The sequence below is a fragment of the Doryrhamphus excisus genome, chromosome 19 (genome assembly GCF_030265055.1).
Source record: "Doryrhamphus excisus isolate RoL2022-K1 chromosome 19, RoL_Dexc_1.0, whole genome shotgun sequence".
In the NCBI taxonomy this organism is placed as follows: domain Eukaryota; kingdom Metazoa; phylum Chordata; class Actinopteri; order Syngnathiformes; family Syngnathidae; genus Doryrhamphus; species Doryrhamphus excisus.
Window position 1 is genome coordinate 8,225,193 of NC_080484.1, and position 17,140 is coordinate 8,242,332.

Sequence of the window (17,140 nt, forward strand, 5' to 3'; positions counted from 1 at the left end):
TGTAAGTTTTATTTAGTTTTTACTTTCCTAGCAACTAATGTTTGAATTAATCATCGTTTAATTCTATACGTTTTACCAGAAGAACCGAATAATCATTTCCTTGTTATTTGCGCTGATACGCTGGAATTGACTGCATGTAATTCTTCATCTCGCCGCAAGAGGGAGCCAAAGTACTGCTAATACTGTATACAAACATGCCCAATTACGTATAGTGACCTTTCACTTGGCACACTTGTGTCCTAAGTTGCTCTATGTAGAAACTAACATCTCTTTTGTGTTTATTAGAAGCCCAAAAATCAGTCCAACTGGGAGTTTAAAGCATGTTTTTAATGAATACATTTCAAATGCTTGGATACTTCATTGGTCATCCAGTCCGACCATCTTCCTGCTCATGTCCCACAGTTTCTTAGCCGCCTGTCCATCTGTAGCTTTAGCCAGCAGCTCTTCCTCTTCACAGTTAGCAAAGCACTTCCCCGACACTCCCTCCACCACCGGGGAGCACGCTAGATAAAGAGGGGTCTGGGCCCCCTCCAGCGGAGTCTTGAAAAAGACCATCGACGCGAGGGAGAAGAGCGGTTTGGCCAGAAAAGGGATGTGAACGTGTCTGCCCAGCCCGGTCCTCACGATGCCGGGGGTGAGAGCGTTGACCGTGACCCCCGTGCCCTCCAGCCGCTGTGCCAGTTCCAGCGTGAACAGCAGGTTGGCTAACTTGCTCTGACTGTAGCAGAAGGCCTTGTCGTAATTATTTTCACTATTCAGGTCATCGAAGTTGATGTGGCCGTACTTGTACAGTTTAGAGGACACCACCACGATGCGGCTGGGGGCCGACCTCTTCAGGAGGTCCAACAGGAGGTGCGTGAGCAGGAAGTGACCCAGGTGATTGACACCCAGCTGCATCTCAAAGCCCTCCTCTGTCTTGGAGTAGGGACACTGGTAGACGCCTGCATTGTTGACAAGGACGTCGATCTTTCTTTCTTCCTGGTGGGTCAAAAAAAAAAAAAAACACTTCAAAATGCACAATTTTCCTTAAGAATAATAATGACATTCATATCTAGCCGTTGCAAAACAACTGACTCACAACATAACCTCACCTCCTGAATTTCTTGACAAAACTTCCGGACTGATTTCAGTGATGCAAGGTCCAGTTCTTTAATGACCACCTCCCCTTGTCCTGGTCCAGACTCTTCCTGGATGTCTCGAGCTGCCTCCTCGGCTCTCTTCCGGTCCCGACAGGCCATGATGACCCGAGCCTGGAGCTTGAGAAGCTCCCCGGCTAGGGCCTTCCCAATGCCGCTGTTAGCTCCGGTCACGATGACTGTCTTCCCTCGCATCAAGTCCGCTGGGTACTGGAGTAGCTTCATTGCGTTCTGACGCGGGAACAAGCGGCGCATGAGAAGCAGGACACCGCCACCGACGACAGCGGCGACGAGCACCGCGGTGGCCATGGAAGTGTGGAGGGTACAAAATTAACCCGGAAGTGTATCGATAGCCTAAACATTCTTACACGTGTAATTCAACACATAGTTCTGCTATGACACAAGTCATTATTGTCTGTTTAACAAAAAACAAGAAACAAAAACTTATAAATAAAACACCGAATTCGGAATCATAACATAATAGCTCCCATGTTAGCAACAAGCTAACTAGCGCTTTCTTCTTCGCGTGTTTACGGCAAAATGGGCGCCAATAAGGCGATACTGCCTCCTATTGATGACCCAAGGTACTGTCAAGGTAATGGCCAGAGGTTAAAATAAGCACTCAAGTGAAACCACAATTTTTTAAAAAAGGAAAATTACTGGTCTAAAGCGTAAAAGCACATGTCAAAATAAAACGAACTAGGTGTAAAAGGCACAGTAGTAGTTACTTTGGTAATGCTAATAGTTACGTTCATTTCAAGCTTGTGTGTACGCTTGCACGACTGACGACGACTGACAGAATCATTTTATAATGCAGGGGTGTCCAAATATTAAAGAAAAAAGATGTCATTTTTTTTAAAAGATGTAATATTGAAACACACTTTTGAAAATTAAGTTGCTGAGAAAGTTAGAATTTATGAGAATGAAATCAAAATATTATGGGCACAATAATTATGAGAAGAAAATTTACAAGAAGAAAGCTGGAAAATTGGGGGGAAAAGCTGTAATTTTATGAGAATAAAACCAAAATATTGTGAGGAAAAAAAGCTGATATTTTAAGGGAATAAACTCATCATTTTATGAGAAAAATAATCTCATTTTAGTCGCAGAAAAATATGTCTTTTTTTAAAGTTGTAATACTATGAGACACAAACAAACCAAAAAAGTGATAATTTCTGGAAAATTGGCTTGGGTTAGTCAAAATATGATGGGAATAAAGTAAAAATATCATGGGAATAAAGTCATAATTGTATAAAAAGAAAATTTACAAAGACTATTGGAAAGGAAAGTGGAAATATTTAAATGTTTTTTAAAAATTCATACTAATATTATACTAATACTATATCACACATCTATGATACAGCTTTTTCTTGAAATATATACTGTACAACTTCATAGTATAAAAAAAATATCATATATTCATTTTTCAGCATGGTGGAAAATGTTAGGACACCCCTGCTGTCATGAATAAATAAAAAGTGAATATATTAGAAAATGGAGCAGTATTAGTATTAGTTCACTTTGTGCCATTGTGCTGTAAAAAGTGGAGCTACTTTACTTATTTCTTAGGAACTTTAGGGCTGGGGCGGTGTATGAGTCACTAATGCGCTGAAAGCAAAATGAATTACCAATCCTCTCTTATGCTGCTCGCTGGTAACAGAGAAATTAGTGCACGCACTCAAAGGCGGTTGACGGCTGACTCCACTACTTCCTCTTGTCTTGCCATGTTTCCAGTTGGGTAATACCTCCTGTTTCTTACTTTTACCCTTCATTTCAGTTCCTCTCTTTTGTGTCTCAAACCAGGGCTCGTTGGGGAACATGGGTGGCACTGTGGTACGCAGTCACCACAGTCAAGCTGAAGAACTAAATCCTAACTTTAAATGTAGATTGTAAGACTTTAGGAGAGATATGTATTGTTTCCTGCTACTGCTGATTGTCATCATCTCACCATCTGAAGGTAAGAAGTCATTTCTTCTGTGCCGACTATGTTCATTTCAGCAATGAAGCCTTTGAAATGTTTGGGAATCGAGTTTAGTCTGAATGTATTGTGGTTTTGGTTGCTATTTGGAATTCTTTGTGGTGGACATGTGGTTTATTATTGCTTGCATATGAGCATACTCGCATATATACTGTATTGACAGCAAATGTATGATAACGTATGTATTCATTATTATCATGCTTGAAGTATGCGCATATAGTCATATAAAAGGCATGTTTTTATTTAATTATTATATATTTTAATTATGATGTTTTTCATGTTAATTATTCCTATTATCATGACTGAAGTAACATAAGCATTAAGTACTATATTCATCCGCTTATCCTCACGAGGGTCGCGGGTATGCTGGAGCCTATCCCAGCTGTCTTCGGGCTAGAGGCGGGGTACACCCTGGACTGGTGGCCAGCCAATCACAGGGCACATATAGACAAACAACCATTCACACTCACATTCATACCTATGGACAATTTGGATCCAGGAATCGAACCCAGGTCTCCTAGCTGTGTGGCCTGCTTGCTAAACAAAATATGTGTTATGTAAAAGAAAAATGAGAATATTATCCTACTGTGATGGGCTAGCAACCAGTCCAGGGTGTACCCCGCCTCCCGCCTGAAGACCGCTGGGATAGGCTCCAGCACTCCCGCGACCCTTGTGAGGATAAGCGGTAGAAAATGAATGAATGAATGAATGAATATTATCTTGTAAAAATGTAATAATACAATACATTATTATGATAATATAATTATTACAGATGTCCCATTAGCATAAAAATGCAATATCAGTAAAAAAAATGCTGTTGTTCATTCTACCACAGGAGATATGTCATATTACACATATCAGTATTGGAAATTGAGAGTTGGACAATATCGGAATATCGGTTTTCGGCAAAGAAGCCAATATCGGACATCCCTAATAATTATATTATAAGTATAATATAACCCTATTTAATATGTTAAATTTTGTACAAAAAAAACAATCTTTGCTTCCTACAGTACGAAGTAACGACACATGTGACGTCGTCCCCAAAAATGTGTACATTGAAGTGGGATCTGATACCGAGATCGTGTGCCAGAGTCTGTGTGTCCGCGGAAAAGTGTTTTGGACACAAAACAACAAAATATTACCCCGGAACTTATCCAGATGGATCAACTCGTCTCACACGGCCGTGTCTCTGAGGAACTTCACCCTGCGCAAAGCTGCACTGCAATGCCACAGTGAGGACACCAAGGAAATCCTCGGAGGGACCACCATCAGAACATACTGTAAGATGTTTATTATTATTCATGATGTCCATGCATGATGCAATAATGGACCGACTTCCTTTTTGTTTATATAGCAAAACCCACCAATGTAGGCTGCATATGGCACTATAAAAAGGACTCATGGGGTGGTGTACCGCAGCTCTTCACTTGCAGATGGAAGCATCAGCTGGATGCCCCCCAGCAGATAAACTACACTGTACTATGGTGGGCTCTCCTCTTCTCTGCCTCAAGTCAACTATTAGTATTTTTCTCCAAGTAATATGTATTTTTTTGTAGCTCCTCTTGGCTGCACGCGTCATACTTTGAAATCTGCAGCTCACACGTCACGACGTGCACGTTTAAAGACGTGCATTTGTCAAATAATATAACTCTGGTGGGCAACTACAACGTAACAGTGAGAGCAAAGACCCACCACTGGGAGGTTTACTCTGATGTGTACCAATTTGAGCCCCATCACATATGTAAGCAACCTAAATCATGTTTTTGATTTATTTATTATAAAAGGAACATGACTTAACTGCACTGTGTTCCCTTCCTCAGTGCAAATTCTCCCTCCAAATTTGAACCTAAGTGCCTTCCCTGGTCATGTGGTAGCCGAGTGGTCCATATCAGCCATGTCCGCAAAACACCACTGTCAAGTCAAATACAGCAAGGTACTGAAGATGGAGGAAAAAAAACATTTTAATGTGACACAAGGAAATGTGACTTAAGTCTTTTTTTGTTGCAGATTGGTGATAAAGAGGCATCAGAGGTAATGTTGGTAGTGTTTATATTTATATTGTTATTCCTTGTTTTATTTTCTTCCTTTTCCTTATTCTTATTTTTACTTTCTATAAAATGCACCATGGAGTTGCACTCAAATTTTGTTGTATGCTATACAATGACAATAAATGCGATTTCGATTCTGATTCTAAACACACCCATCCGCTAAATCAGGCAATATACTCCCCCAGTTCCGTTCCCACAGTGAACACTACAGGACTTCATTCATTCCACACGCCATCCATCTCTACACTTCCTTACTTAATTATACTTTATACATGTTGCACTGCATTTTATTGATGTGTTTTATTTTTCTTAAAAAAAAAATCTTAAAATTGTTTGGTACCTGGGCGGCACGGCGGTCGAGTGGTTAGGGCGCGACAAAAATAATCTGTATTTTTTTACAGTAATAAAGTAAAAAAATAAGTTGAAATTTTACGAGAATTCCGTTTATTACGTTCATATATTTAAGAAATATTTGTTGTCATATGAAAATGAAGGCGGCACGGAGGTCGAGTGGTTAGCGCACAGACCTCACAGCTAGGAGACCAGGGTTCAATTCCACCCTCGGCCATCTCTGTGTGGAGTTTGCATGTTCTCCGGGTACTCCGGTTTCCTCCCACATTCCAAAAACATGCTAGGTTAATTGGCCACTCCAAATTGTCCATAGGTATGAATGTGAGTGTGAATGGTTGTTTGTCTATATGTGCCCTGTGATTGGCTGGCGACCAGTCCAGGGTGTACCCCGCCTCTCGCCCGAAGACAGCTGGGATAGGCTCCAGCACCCTCCCGCGACCCTCGTGAGGAAAAAGCGGTAGAAAATGAATGAATGAATGATTGTTTGGTACCTGGACCATCATGATAAAACAACTCATCTTTTTCAGACTGTTATGGAGACAACTTTATCTTACTAGAATTGTAGCACTGCACTAATATGTTCCTCTTTTCTCTAGAAGGTGCTGAATACAACTTTAGAGCCTAGACATAAAGGGAAGATAACCATTGACAAGGTGGATTCCTGTACTTACTACAACGTTTCAGTCCGCTGTGCTTTGGACCAAGCTCCATGGAGTGAATGGAGCCTGGAGGAAAGGCTTCTGACGGAACTACGCGGTAATTTAAAATCATTTAAATACTCAATGGCTTTTTCAAACATCATCATCTTTCACCTTTACAGGGAGTGATGTTAAGTTGCATCTTTGGAGGAAGGTCACAGAAGCAGACCAAGATGGCGTAAGAAATGTTTATGCCATGTGGACGGTAAGGAAACTTGTTTTTCACTCCTGCTTGTTCACATTTGACCCCAACCTCTCCTCATTGATGTCCTCCACTCCATCGCAGGAGATTCCATCAACATGCCAAGGAGCATTTATGTATTCGATCCATCTGACTGCCAACAAGCATGTGATTGATATAGATTATGGCCATACTGTATGTGGCAATTCAACATGTCGGATTCATGTGGATGAAGAGGCACACAGATTAAAGCTCAAGGTTCATCACAATGAGGCCCTGCTGGCACAGGATAGTGTTTATGTTCCTGCTGTTGGAGAAAGTAAGTACCAGTTGTTTTTCAGTTATTGTATGTTACAACTTCATTGGTCAATCTACATGACAAGCAGCACCAGTTATTGGTCAGTTATAGTGTAGTGCAACTTCATTGGTCAATCTACAGTACGTGTCATTCATGGCACACAGAACCAGTTATTGGTCAGTTATAGTATAGTACAACTTCATTGGTCAATCTACAGTACGTGTCATTCATGGCACAGAAAAACAGTTATTGGTCAGTTATAGTATAGTACAACTTTATTGGTCAATCTACATGTCAATCATGGCACACAGAACCAGTTATTGGTCAGTTACAGTATAGTACAACTTCATTGGTCAATCTACATGTCAATCATGACAAGCAGCACCAGTTATTGGTCAGTTATAGTATAGTACAACTTCATTGGTCAATCTACATGTCAATCATGGCACACAGAACCAGTTATTGGTCAGTTATAGTATAGTACAACTTCATTGGTCAATCTACAGTACATGTCATTCATGGCACGCAGAACCAGTCATTGGTCAGTTATAGTATAGTACAACTTCATTGGTCAATCTACATGTCAATCATGGCACACAGAACCAGTTATTGGTCAGTTATAGGATAGTACAACTTAATTGGTCAATCTACAGTACGTGTCATTCATGGCACAGAAAACCAGTTATTGGTCAGTTATAGTATAGTATAACTTCATTGGTCAATCTACATGTCAATCATGGCACGCAGAACCAGTTATTGGTCAGTTGCAGTATAGTAAAACTTCATTGGTCAATCTACATGTCAATCATGGCACGCAGAACCAGTTATTGGTCAGTTGCAGTATAGTACAACTTCATTGGTCAATCTACATGTCATTCATGGCACGCAGCACCAGTTATTGGTTAGTTAAAGTGCATCACTCCCTCATTGGTCACTCCACATGTCATTCATGAGTGCAGCACTGGTTATTGGTCAGTTATAATATGTTACAACTTCATTGATCAATCTACATGTTATTCATGGCACGCAGCACCAGTTATTGGTCTGTTACGTTGCTCCCTCACTGGTCTCTCTACTATCACGACACACATCATTAGTCATTGGTGTGGTCACTCTTTCATTGTTCAATCTACATGTCAATGATGACAGGCGGTATGTCAGTCATTATACTCAACACCAGTTATTGGCCCATTAGAGCTCATGATGCATCACTCATACTTCAAGTCAGTAATTGCTTGCAAGTCGCCACTAATGTGCAATCATTTGTCCGATAATACATTTTATGACTTTGCTTCTGTCAGGCCTCCCCCACGTTGCAAACATGCAAACTTCAAGCTGCCATGGTGTTATCCATGTCAGCTGGGATGCTCCCGCTCAGTTAGTTAGTGGTTACATGGTCGATTGGACCTCTGATGGGCATCGGTACCACTGGATGGAAACTAACTCTACCAGCACATCACTGTTTGGTAGGTGAGGAACATTCACGGTGGAGATGTTGGTTCGGGAGGTCCTTAATTGCTATTATTAATGGAGTAGTATCTCATGGGTGTGGATCGTGTGACCATTAGTCTTATCTTTCATCATGTGGGATGCATTATTATGGATAGTGCATTAGCACAAGGATATTATAAACTGACATCATTATCATCATTGTTCATTTTGAAAAATGTCTTCCTCTTCTTTCCAGGACTTCCGGCTAAAACGCCACACAACATCACAGTCACGCCACTCTTTGATGGCAAGACGGGCCTCGGCACACAGGCCTTGCACATCTGCTCCTCAGTATCAGGTTCTGATCATATATTTGACCTCGTTTGGTTAAGTCTTGATGTCCAACACGATGGTCCACTGCAGGTCCAGGAAATTTCATCCATATCATTGTTGAAGCGAGTGACAAAAGCGCCCATGTGAGTTGGAGTATGCAGCCACAGGAAGTGTGCAGCGATGTTATTTTCCACTATGTTGTTTTTTACGGAATAGGGGAAGGACGTCAGCTTAGTAAGTTGGCAAGTCACTTTCCTGTTTATTTGTTCGGATATTCTTATAATCATGGCATCTTTTTAATATGTCCCCCAACCCCCCAGATATCACAGTAGATGGTACCAAACAGGAGGTTCATTTGAAAGATCTCACCCCGGACACCCAGTACAGCACCCATGTGAAGGCTGTAGCCCAGACTGGAGCTAGTCAAAGCAACGTAAAGCACTTTAATACCAAGAAATTTGGTAAGTACGGTTTCTCATGTTTGGGAATGAATGGAAAAACTGTAGCTTGACCTCTGGATGTCTCTCTGCTAATTTGGTTCGGAGATGGAAGTCCCCTAAACTGTAGCGACTCTTGCACATGACTCACCACCAGAGACTCTACTTTCTTCTCACCACTTTCTTCATACACATGATTTCATTTTCATATTCATTCATTCATTCATTCATTTTCTACCGCTTTTTCCTCATGAGGGTCGCGGGGGTGCTGGAGCCTATCCCAGCTGTCTTCGGGCGAGAGGCGGGGTACACCCTGGACTGGACGCCAGCCAATCACAGTAACATATAGACAAACAACCATTCACACTCACATTCATACCGATGGACAATTTACCCGGAGAAAACCCACGCATGCACGGGGAGAACATGCAAACTCCACACAGGGATGGTGGAATTGAACCTTGGTCTCTTAGCTGTGAGGTCTGCGTGCTAACCACTCGACCGCCGTGCCGCCTTCATTTTCATATGACAACAAATATTTCTTAAATATGTGAATGTAATAAAATGAATTCTCGTAAAATTGCAATTTTTTTTTACTTTATTGCTGTAAAAAAAAAAAATTTGTGTGAATGCCCTCAAGGCGGCGGTCTAGTGGTTAGCGCGCAGACCTCACAGCTAGGAGACCAGGGTTCGATTCCACCCTGGGCCATCTCTGTGTGGAGTTTGCATGTTCTCCCCGTGCATGCGTGGGTTTTCTCCGGGTACTCCGGTTTCCTCCCACATTCCAAAAACATGCTAGGTTAATTGGCCACTCCAAATTGTCCATAGGTATGAATGTGAGTGTGAATGGTTGTTTGTCTATATGTGCCTGTGATACGCTGGCGACCAGTCCAGGGTGTACCTCGCCTCTCGCCCGAAGACAGCTGGGATAGGCTCCAGCACTCCCCGCGACCCTCGTGAGGAAAAAGCGGTAGAAAATTAATGAATGAATGCCCTCAAAGGCGTTTCCCCACCAATTATTCTTATTCTGACAGTTTTTTGTTACCTTTTTACTCGATTCAGACCATTCAAGCATCAAATCGTATGTTTTTTCAAAAGGTTCCCAGATTTCCTCCCCTAAATGTCTAAGTTTCTAAAACAGTACCCTCTGCTGGATTCAGTCGGTCACTACAATCATATACTGCTATTTGAGACATGCATGCAAACGTGTGAAAAAGCCAAGTCAACATACCAAATGTGGACTTCTTTTGATAGATCCGATGATGGTCAGACCACTGATTATCTTTGGAGTCGTCATCATAGTGGGTGTGTTATTTGTAGGGTTATGCTGCGCCATACAGTAAGTTTTTGTCTATTTTTGACCAAACATTCTGAGCAGTGAATGTTCCATAAATTCCAACAAGGTGTTCCCTATCCATCCGTCTTTCAGGTGGAAGAGATTCTTAAAGAAGCAAGTGCCGAACCCCGGCCTCAGTTCTGTGGCGTTGTGGCCCTCGGCAAGTCATCAAAAGGTGATTTTAATGAACGAGGGCATTATATTATATGATTTAAAACTGTATTGACACGAATATAAGACAGCATTTTTCGATTAAAAAGTCAAAGAACTCAAGATGAATACATAAAAACCAAGATGTGGTGCCAACTGACTTCTCCCCAAGTGAGTCAGAGCTTTTATTTGTGTCACTCACATACACCAGTAGTCTTATATTCGTCTCAATACAATATTTAAATTTAAAAGCTCTTTAATTCACTTTGAGATCTAAACAAATATCCTATCAGTGCTCTGACTGACCCATATTAAACTACTGTAACCCCCAGGGGATGTTCCTTTTCCGGCCATTCAGTTATCCATCAGAAAGCCTTTGTGAACCCGTTTACATTGAGGAACCACAGCCAATTTCCACTCCGGATACCCACCTTGACCCAACCGGTGTCCACAAGGAGCAAGACAACAACCCCGCTATTATCGCAGAGCCCGATAAAAGGCCGCACGAAACTGAAGACACTTTCAATCAGTCTTCCATGGAATCGACTGTGCTGCTCTCTGAGGGCAGCAGTCCATTAAGCCCATATAGAAGCCAAGGTTCTGTAGAAAGCCCCACCCAAAGTGGCGGTAAAGAATGGAATTGTCTGCTTCCAATGACGCAGCAGGAATTATCAACACCGGTGTCTGTTTATGTCACTGTGGACATATTTGAGCAATATCAGGGCAAGTTAGAGAAATAGAAGTGCATGTATTCCATCTATCATAATATTTGTACATACCAACTGTTGAATATAAAGCATTAATAAAAGCATGTTGCATGGCATCATGAATGATACATGGAATAATTAATTTCCACTAAGATAATTGATATTATCTATCTAAGATAATACCTATGTATTAAAATGTGGAACTGTATTAAAGCACGAATAATGTTTTTTTTCCCCAATGTATTAAAAATTTATTAAATGAAATATAATAGCATAAATGTGATTCTGTATGTTGCTTATATATATATATATATATATATATATATATATATATATATATATATATATAATTATTATATATATATATATATATATATATATATATATATATATATATATATATATATATATATATATATATATATATATATATTATAATAATAAAACTGTTTAAAATGTCCATCTAATGTCATCGAGTGGGTCATTTGCATTATCTACCTGTAGAGGGCAGCACCATAAAGGAGTTCGCTGTTAATACATGCGACAATGCAACATTCACGTACCTCGGAAGTCTGAAAACTATGAAAACTAACGATGACGACGCTTCCATGGAAACTTATCCTGTTTGCAATTTCTTTTCACGATAATATATCAAATATTAATGAAATTCTTCCAAAATTACAATACAACTGCGCGATGTGTTCCTCTGTCAGTATAACACGATATCTGGGAATGTGTGAAACTGTAATACTCCCAATTCTCATTGAAATAAACACTTTCGTTATGAAAGGTAATAAAGATTAGCATGCCCTCGTTGAAATGCACTTGAACAAACATTACGCACTGCTGACATCACAGACTTGATCTTGTGAACGTCTGAGACAACAAAGAGTTTGGAAATTCCAACTTCCGGGAGAAACAGGGAACGCAACACAGGCACTATGGCGCATGAATCTTATCTAGCCTGACTTAGCTACCATGCTTATCTTGTAAGGACTCTGTTAGGAATTGCTAACAATTAGGACTGCAGGGTAGGAGCTGATAAAATAACAAAAAAACTAAATGTCCGGCGACCTTTCAGCGGGTTGATTTGTCGAATGATTTTTTGGAACGATATTCCTAAATGAAGTAGTCGAGCTGCTAAAGGGCCTTGAATCCGCGGTGTTTGGGTGAACCACAACCGGGGATTAAGGTCGCATTGTGCAGACGTCTTGCATCATCATAACCGGCGAGTAGCACCGAAAAATACTACGTACGACTGGACGTTGAATATGTCACACACCGGGCCCCCTCCTCGCTGGCGGAATTGTCCCAGAAGAGGGCAACCAGTGGCAGGTGAGACAGCTGAGCTCCAGTTGTATGTATTAGCTTCATTTACAGTACATGTAGTGATGTTGGTACTCTTTACGGAATTCATATTGCTCACTGTTGTCTGCAAGAATTTGAAAAAGAAAACATTTTTGGAACTATCTCTGAGTAGTTCATGCTCAAATAAACAGTAAAAAACAGCTGCTAGCTAACTCAATGGGGTTAGCATCACAACAGCTCAACATCAGCGACTCCGTAATAAATGAATCACTGAAAATCACTCATAAGTCGCCCACAAAACGTGTGTGCAGAGTTACTTACCCCATCCAGGCTGACATATTACATAGTAAACATGTGAGTTTGGAGTGAGTCTTACATCGATACTTTATTAATCTCCAAGATAGTATTATGCTATCCATGTTATGCTACCACGCTCTAAAGATATAAACCACCAACTTGCTTTTTAGATTTTAATTCATATGTGTTATTGTGTGCCGTATTTTGTTGTTTTATTTATTTATTTTAAAGGAACAGTTGCCATGAGTGAGTAGTAGGTTTGTCCATCTATCACGTGTCAAAACAAATAACATGGCTGCTCTCGTGCCTCTTTGCGCATGCGTAAAATATGGTCTCCAAGACGGTAAAAAACAAACCAAAAAAATGTGACTTTTGCTGTTTTAAAGAAAATACAGTATCTTGTTTTCGTTATTTATGTAAAGTAGCTGTACCTCTCCAGAAATCACCTGACTTTCCCTCCTAATTATCCATATATTCCATATATTTGTTCTCTTCAGGTAAATTCTTGCCAATGAAAACGATGCTGGGTCCCAGATACGATGACCAGGTTGCAGAAGAAAACCGGTTTTACCCGAACATGCTGTCCAACTACTTGAAAAGTCTAAATGTAAGGATGAAAATAATTGCTGTGTTGTTTTAAAATAGAAAACCCCCATTTCACAACCTATTATTGGTCTTTCTTTAGGTCAAAATGGGTTTGCTTGTGGATTTGACGAACACAACTCGCTTTTATGACCACAACGACATTGAAAAAGAAGGAATCAAATACTTAAAGCTTCAGTGTAAAGGGTAAGTGATGGACATGATTCTTTTCATTAAGTTTATTCTGCGGTAAAGTAGAAGATCCACTTACTACCGTCTTTGTTCCAGTCATGGAGAATGTCCTTCCAAGGACACGACAGCTATGTTCATCCGCCTGTGTGAACACTTCATCGAGAAGAATTCCACAGACCTAATAGGTGAGGAGCCATTATCTTAAACATCTTGAATGGGAATGCGTTGCACATATATGTAAGAATTTTTACACATATAAGAAGTTAACTACTTTTTTTGTAATAAGTGTTGCCAAAAGCCAAAGACAAAGCCACACACGTCCACTGAACTGAGATCTCGGAGGTTGGTCTTGTGTGTCGTTATGCAGCATAGCAGTTTTAGTTTAGTTAATATGAGCTAGCTAGCAACGGACGTCATGGGAAGTACTTATTTTGACACTTTAGCTTTCACAAAAGAAACCCATCGAAAAAGCGGCAACAGTGTTCCACTTCCATAACCGACTTGTATATTTACCAAGCGACAGAGATATCATTATTGTAGCAGCTAGCATGGCAAACTATTTTTATCTGGCGGACTAACACGCCGCGTCGCTAATCGCTAGTCTCAGATACCTAGCTCTCGATTTCGCTACAAAGACTCGACAAGATGCTCATTTGCCGTCAGCATTTTTGACCTGAGGACTGGAGCACACGTTATGTGCTGGAAGACACAACCATCCCAATGACAGCGGACATCGTAAGTGTTGCCGCTGCTGTTGATGTTGACAGAGCTAGCATAAGTATGCATAGGGATGCCCAAGCGGAGAATCAAACACAGGTTTTCCTGATCTCCTGACTGTGTGGTCAACATGCTAACCATTTGACCATAGCTAGCTCATATTAACTAGTTTTCTCGTGTTATAATGCACAGAAAAGGGAAATAAATATGTGTTCATGTTTCACATAAGAATTATGAACAGGGGTCTCAAACTCTATTTACTTAGGGGCCACTGGAGCTAGGGTCTGGGTGAGACTGGGCCGCATCAGGTTTTCAAAAAAAACAAAACGCATTTATTAAAAACAAAAATTGTTTAAAAACTTCGCTTTGGTTCCAATTTTCTACAAGAAAAGCTCTGATAAAACATTCCACTGTTCTCAAATATCTTACTTTTTATTTTTCTACACACAATAAGATGAAAAATAAATAAACGAATCAAGAATAAAAAAAATCAATCAATCAGTAATAAATAAATAATAATAATAATAATAATAATAATAATAATAATAATAATAATAATAATAATAATAATAATAATAATAATAATAATAATAATAAAACGGCAAATAATGAAAACTTAAGAAACCACATATAGTTGGTGGGTAGACAAATGATTTTTTTCAGATTAAAATGAACAAAGCATTATTAGAGCCCTGTAGACATGACAAAACACGACTATAGTCACATTTATACTCTTTTTATTTACAACATATTGCGCAACTGCAGGGTCTTGAGACACATGCTCACTCGCAAACTAGAGAGCTAGCGACCTAAACGGTAGCCTCCAAGTTATTTCCTTTAAACTTAAATAGCCAAAAACTTACCACTTCCACACGGATAGGGAGGATAACTATTAACAGTTATTTAACCTTTAACATGAACATTAATCAAACGTAATAATTTTTTCTGGGTACATGATACCATACAGCATCCATATCAAACTTGCGCGGGCCGCACTAACATCAAACTTTCATATCAAGGCGGGGGCCTCAAACTAGTGTCCCGCGGGCCACATTTGGCCCGCTGGCCGCGTGTTTGAGACCCCTGATTATGAATGATGGGTAAACGTCCCCCCCCAAAACATCCCATTTACCAGTTAAATCATTCGTTTATTTTACATTTTGCTATCACGTGTCTTAGGATAGGATTCACAATTAGGAAATTACAATACACAAAAGGATTAGTTTTCATAATGTATTATTAATGGCATTGCCTCATTTGTCCAGCAGATGGCAATATTTATCCAGTTTTACGCTTGCATTTGCGTATTGCATACCATTTAGTAGCATGTATAATTAGGATGTCACTTGCTAGAGTGCAAACCCCCACCACTGTTAAAACAAAAGTGGAGTGTATTTGTGTTCATCTTTTTGTTAGTCACCACCAAAGACCCCCTTGAAGTTGTATTTTCACCCAAGTGACAGCAGGGTGCTCTCTTCCTTCTCTTTGGACCATTGTCTATACTCCAATATACTATAGCGCCTGTCTGGCTTGTAGCACCAACAGCATGGACATAACCGCAAACCGCATGTGTGTGTGTCCAGTCTTTATCCAGCTGGTGATTACATACTTTGTTGTTTCTACCCGAGTTGTGTCCAGATTAGACAGCTGGGCTTGTAAATGTGCTCACCAGGACCTGATGTCGGGCTCATTTGATCTCCAATGGAGTGTGACGTTGCCGGGGTAATCTTGCTGTGCATATGAAGCGTCAGCCAAAATGCAGGATATACTCAATTTTGGAATAATGTAGGGAAGTTTTCCATATGTTTATCGAATATAGTGAGTTCAGTCGGTGTGGTTAGAATGTCTACTTCACATCCAGATGGTTCTGGTTCTTTATTTGTAGGGTGTACCTGCACAAAAACATGCATACTCGGGTAATTGGACGTTACAGGATGTCCGCCTTTTGCCCAAAGCCATCTGGGATAGGTTCAAGCTGACTTAAAACCCTGACCAACATAAATGAATGTTTTTATTTACGCTTCATCCTTTTTGATCACCATGAAAATATCAGTCAGTGCCGTAATGACTTGTGTGCATGTGAAGGAGGGAACATTGGCATGATTGATTGTATTGAGTGTGCTTTTTCCTCAGGGCTGCAGAATTTAAATATGGCACTCTCCAATATGCAAAATTAAATTGACAATACGTGACTGTGGTGCAATATTGGATCTTTTTTTTTTCTTTTTTTTTTTCTCCCCTCTCGCTCTCTCTTGACTGTGTTGTCGCTTTCTGCTGTCCCAAAGGTGTCCACTGCACGCACGGTTTCAACCGGACAGGCTTTTTGATATGTGCCTACCTGGTGGAGAAGATGGACTGGAGGTAAGGATGGAAACTTCAACAGTCTTTTGTTACACAACATCTTGCATAATAAGCCGTGTCCTGCAATTCCCTTCCATCACTCTGTAATCCGCTTCCTTTCTTGATTGTTTCTGTATGTTTGATGACACGAGATGTCACCACCAATCAACATTAGGCTCTGTCAAGCTGACTGGTTGGCGTAGAGCTTATCTCCCCATGCCAGAGATGTTAATTGATTTACAGTTGCCGAACATGGTGAACTGAGGAGGAAGGGAGGGAGGGAAGACTTTGGACAGAGGTGGAGCAGCTGTCTGAGAAGACAAGAAGCTGCTGTAGACACGTAGGCTGATCAGAACCCACCCACCACCCACCACTTCCTGTGTAATGAATATTCCCACAGCGTCAGACCCTTCCTGTGTTGTGCTTGGGAGATAACTCGACTATCAGATGATCTCCTTGGATTCTTTTTTTTCCCTTTGGTAATCTGCAAGTGTTATCTTTGCTGTCATCCATCAAATAAGATCATCACAAATCTATATACAATGCATATATACCGTAGGTATTTATTTTATACAATGCATGATCTAATCTCGTCTAGTCCCCAGAAAATGCTCACC

General features: G+C 40.4%; 3 protein-coding genes across 5 annotated transcripts in view; 2 read left to right on the top strand and 1 right to left on the bottom strand.

The window, feature by feature from the left end:
- Positions 1-306: 306 nt before the first annotated feature.
- On the bottom strand, positions 307-1,669 carry rdh14b (retinol dehydrogenase 14b). Its single transcript, XM_058057646.1, has 2 exons — positions 1,092-1,669; positions 307-978 (listed from the first exon to the last, which is right to left on the bottom strand). Exons 1-2 carry the CDS (start codon positions 1,443-1,445, stop codon positions 358-360), a joined length of 975 nt encoding a protein of 324 aa, XP_057913629.1. The 5' UTR covers positions 1,446-1,669; the 3' UTR covers positions 307-357.
- LOC131107533 (interleukin-31 receptor subunit alpha-like) lies at positions 1,117-11,318 on the top strand. Of its 3 annotated transcripts, none has more exons than XM_058057643.1 (17): positions 1,118-1,458; positions 2,940-3,093; positions 4,128-4,397; positions 4,472-4,601; positions 4,674-4,858; positions 4,938-5,050; positions 5,125-5,148; positions 6,113-6,272; positions 6,337-6,419; positions 6,501-6,714; positions 7,995-8,159; positions 8,381-8,482; positions 8,548-8,691; positions 8,778-8,918; positions 10,149-10,233; positions 10,324-10,405; positions 10,713-11,318. In XM_058057643.1, exons 2-17 carry the CDS (start codon positions 3,045-3,047, stop codon positions 11,118-11,120), a joined length of 2,355 nt encoding a protein of 784 aa, XP_057913626.1. In that variant the 5' UTR covers positions 1,118-1,458; positions 2,940-3,044; the 3' UTR covers positions 11,121-11,318. The 3 variants fall into 3 exon arrangements, with proteins under 3 accessions (XP_057913628.1, XP_057913626.1, XP_057913627.1); XM_058057644.1 differs by having other exon boundaries at positions 6,116-6,272; XM_058057645.1 differs by lacking the exon at positions 7,995-8,159 and having other exon boundaries at positions 1,117-1,458.
- Positions 11,319-12,008: 690 nt separating this feature from the next.
- The window catches only part of rngtt (RNA guanylyltransferase and 5'-phosphatase), an 87,760-nt gene continuing 82,628 nt past the window's right edge, over positions 12,009-17,140 (top strand). Inside the window, exons 1-5 of the mRNA XM_058056207.1 lie at positions 12,009-12,422; positions 13,190-13,299; positions 13,378-13,481; positions 13,563-13,651; positions 16,469-16,544. Of these exons, the coding sequence (XP_057912190.1) occupies positions 12,359-12,422; positions 13,190-13,299; positions 13,378-13,481; positions 13,563-13,651; positions 16,469-16,544 (443 nt within the window). The 5' untranslated portion in view covers positions 12,009-12,358. The remainder of the gene's footprint in view (positions 12,423-13,189; positions 13,300-13,377; positions 13,482-13,562; positions 13,652-16,468; positions 16,545-17,140) is intronic.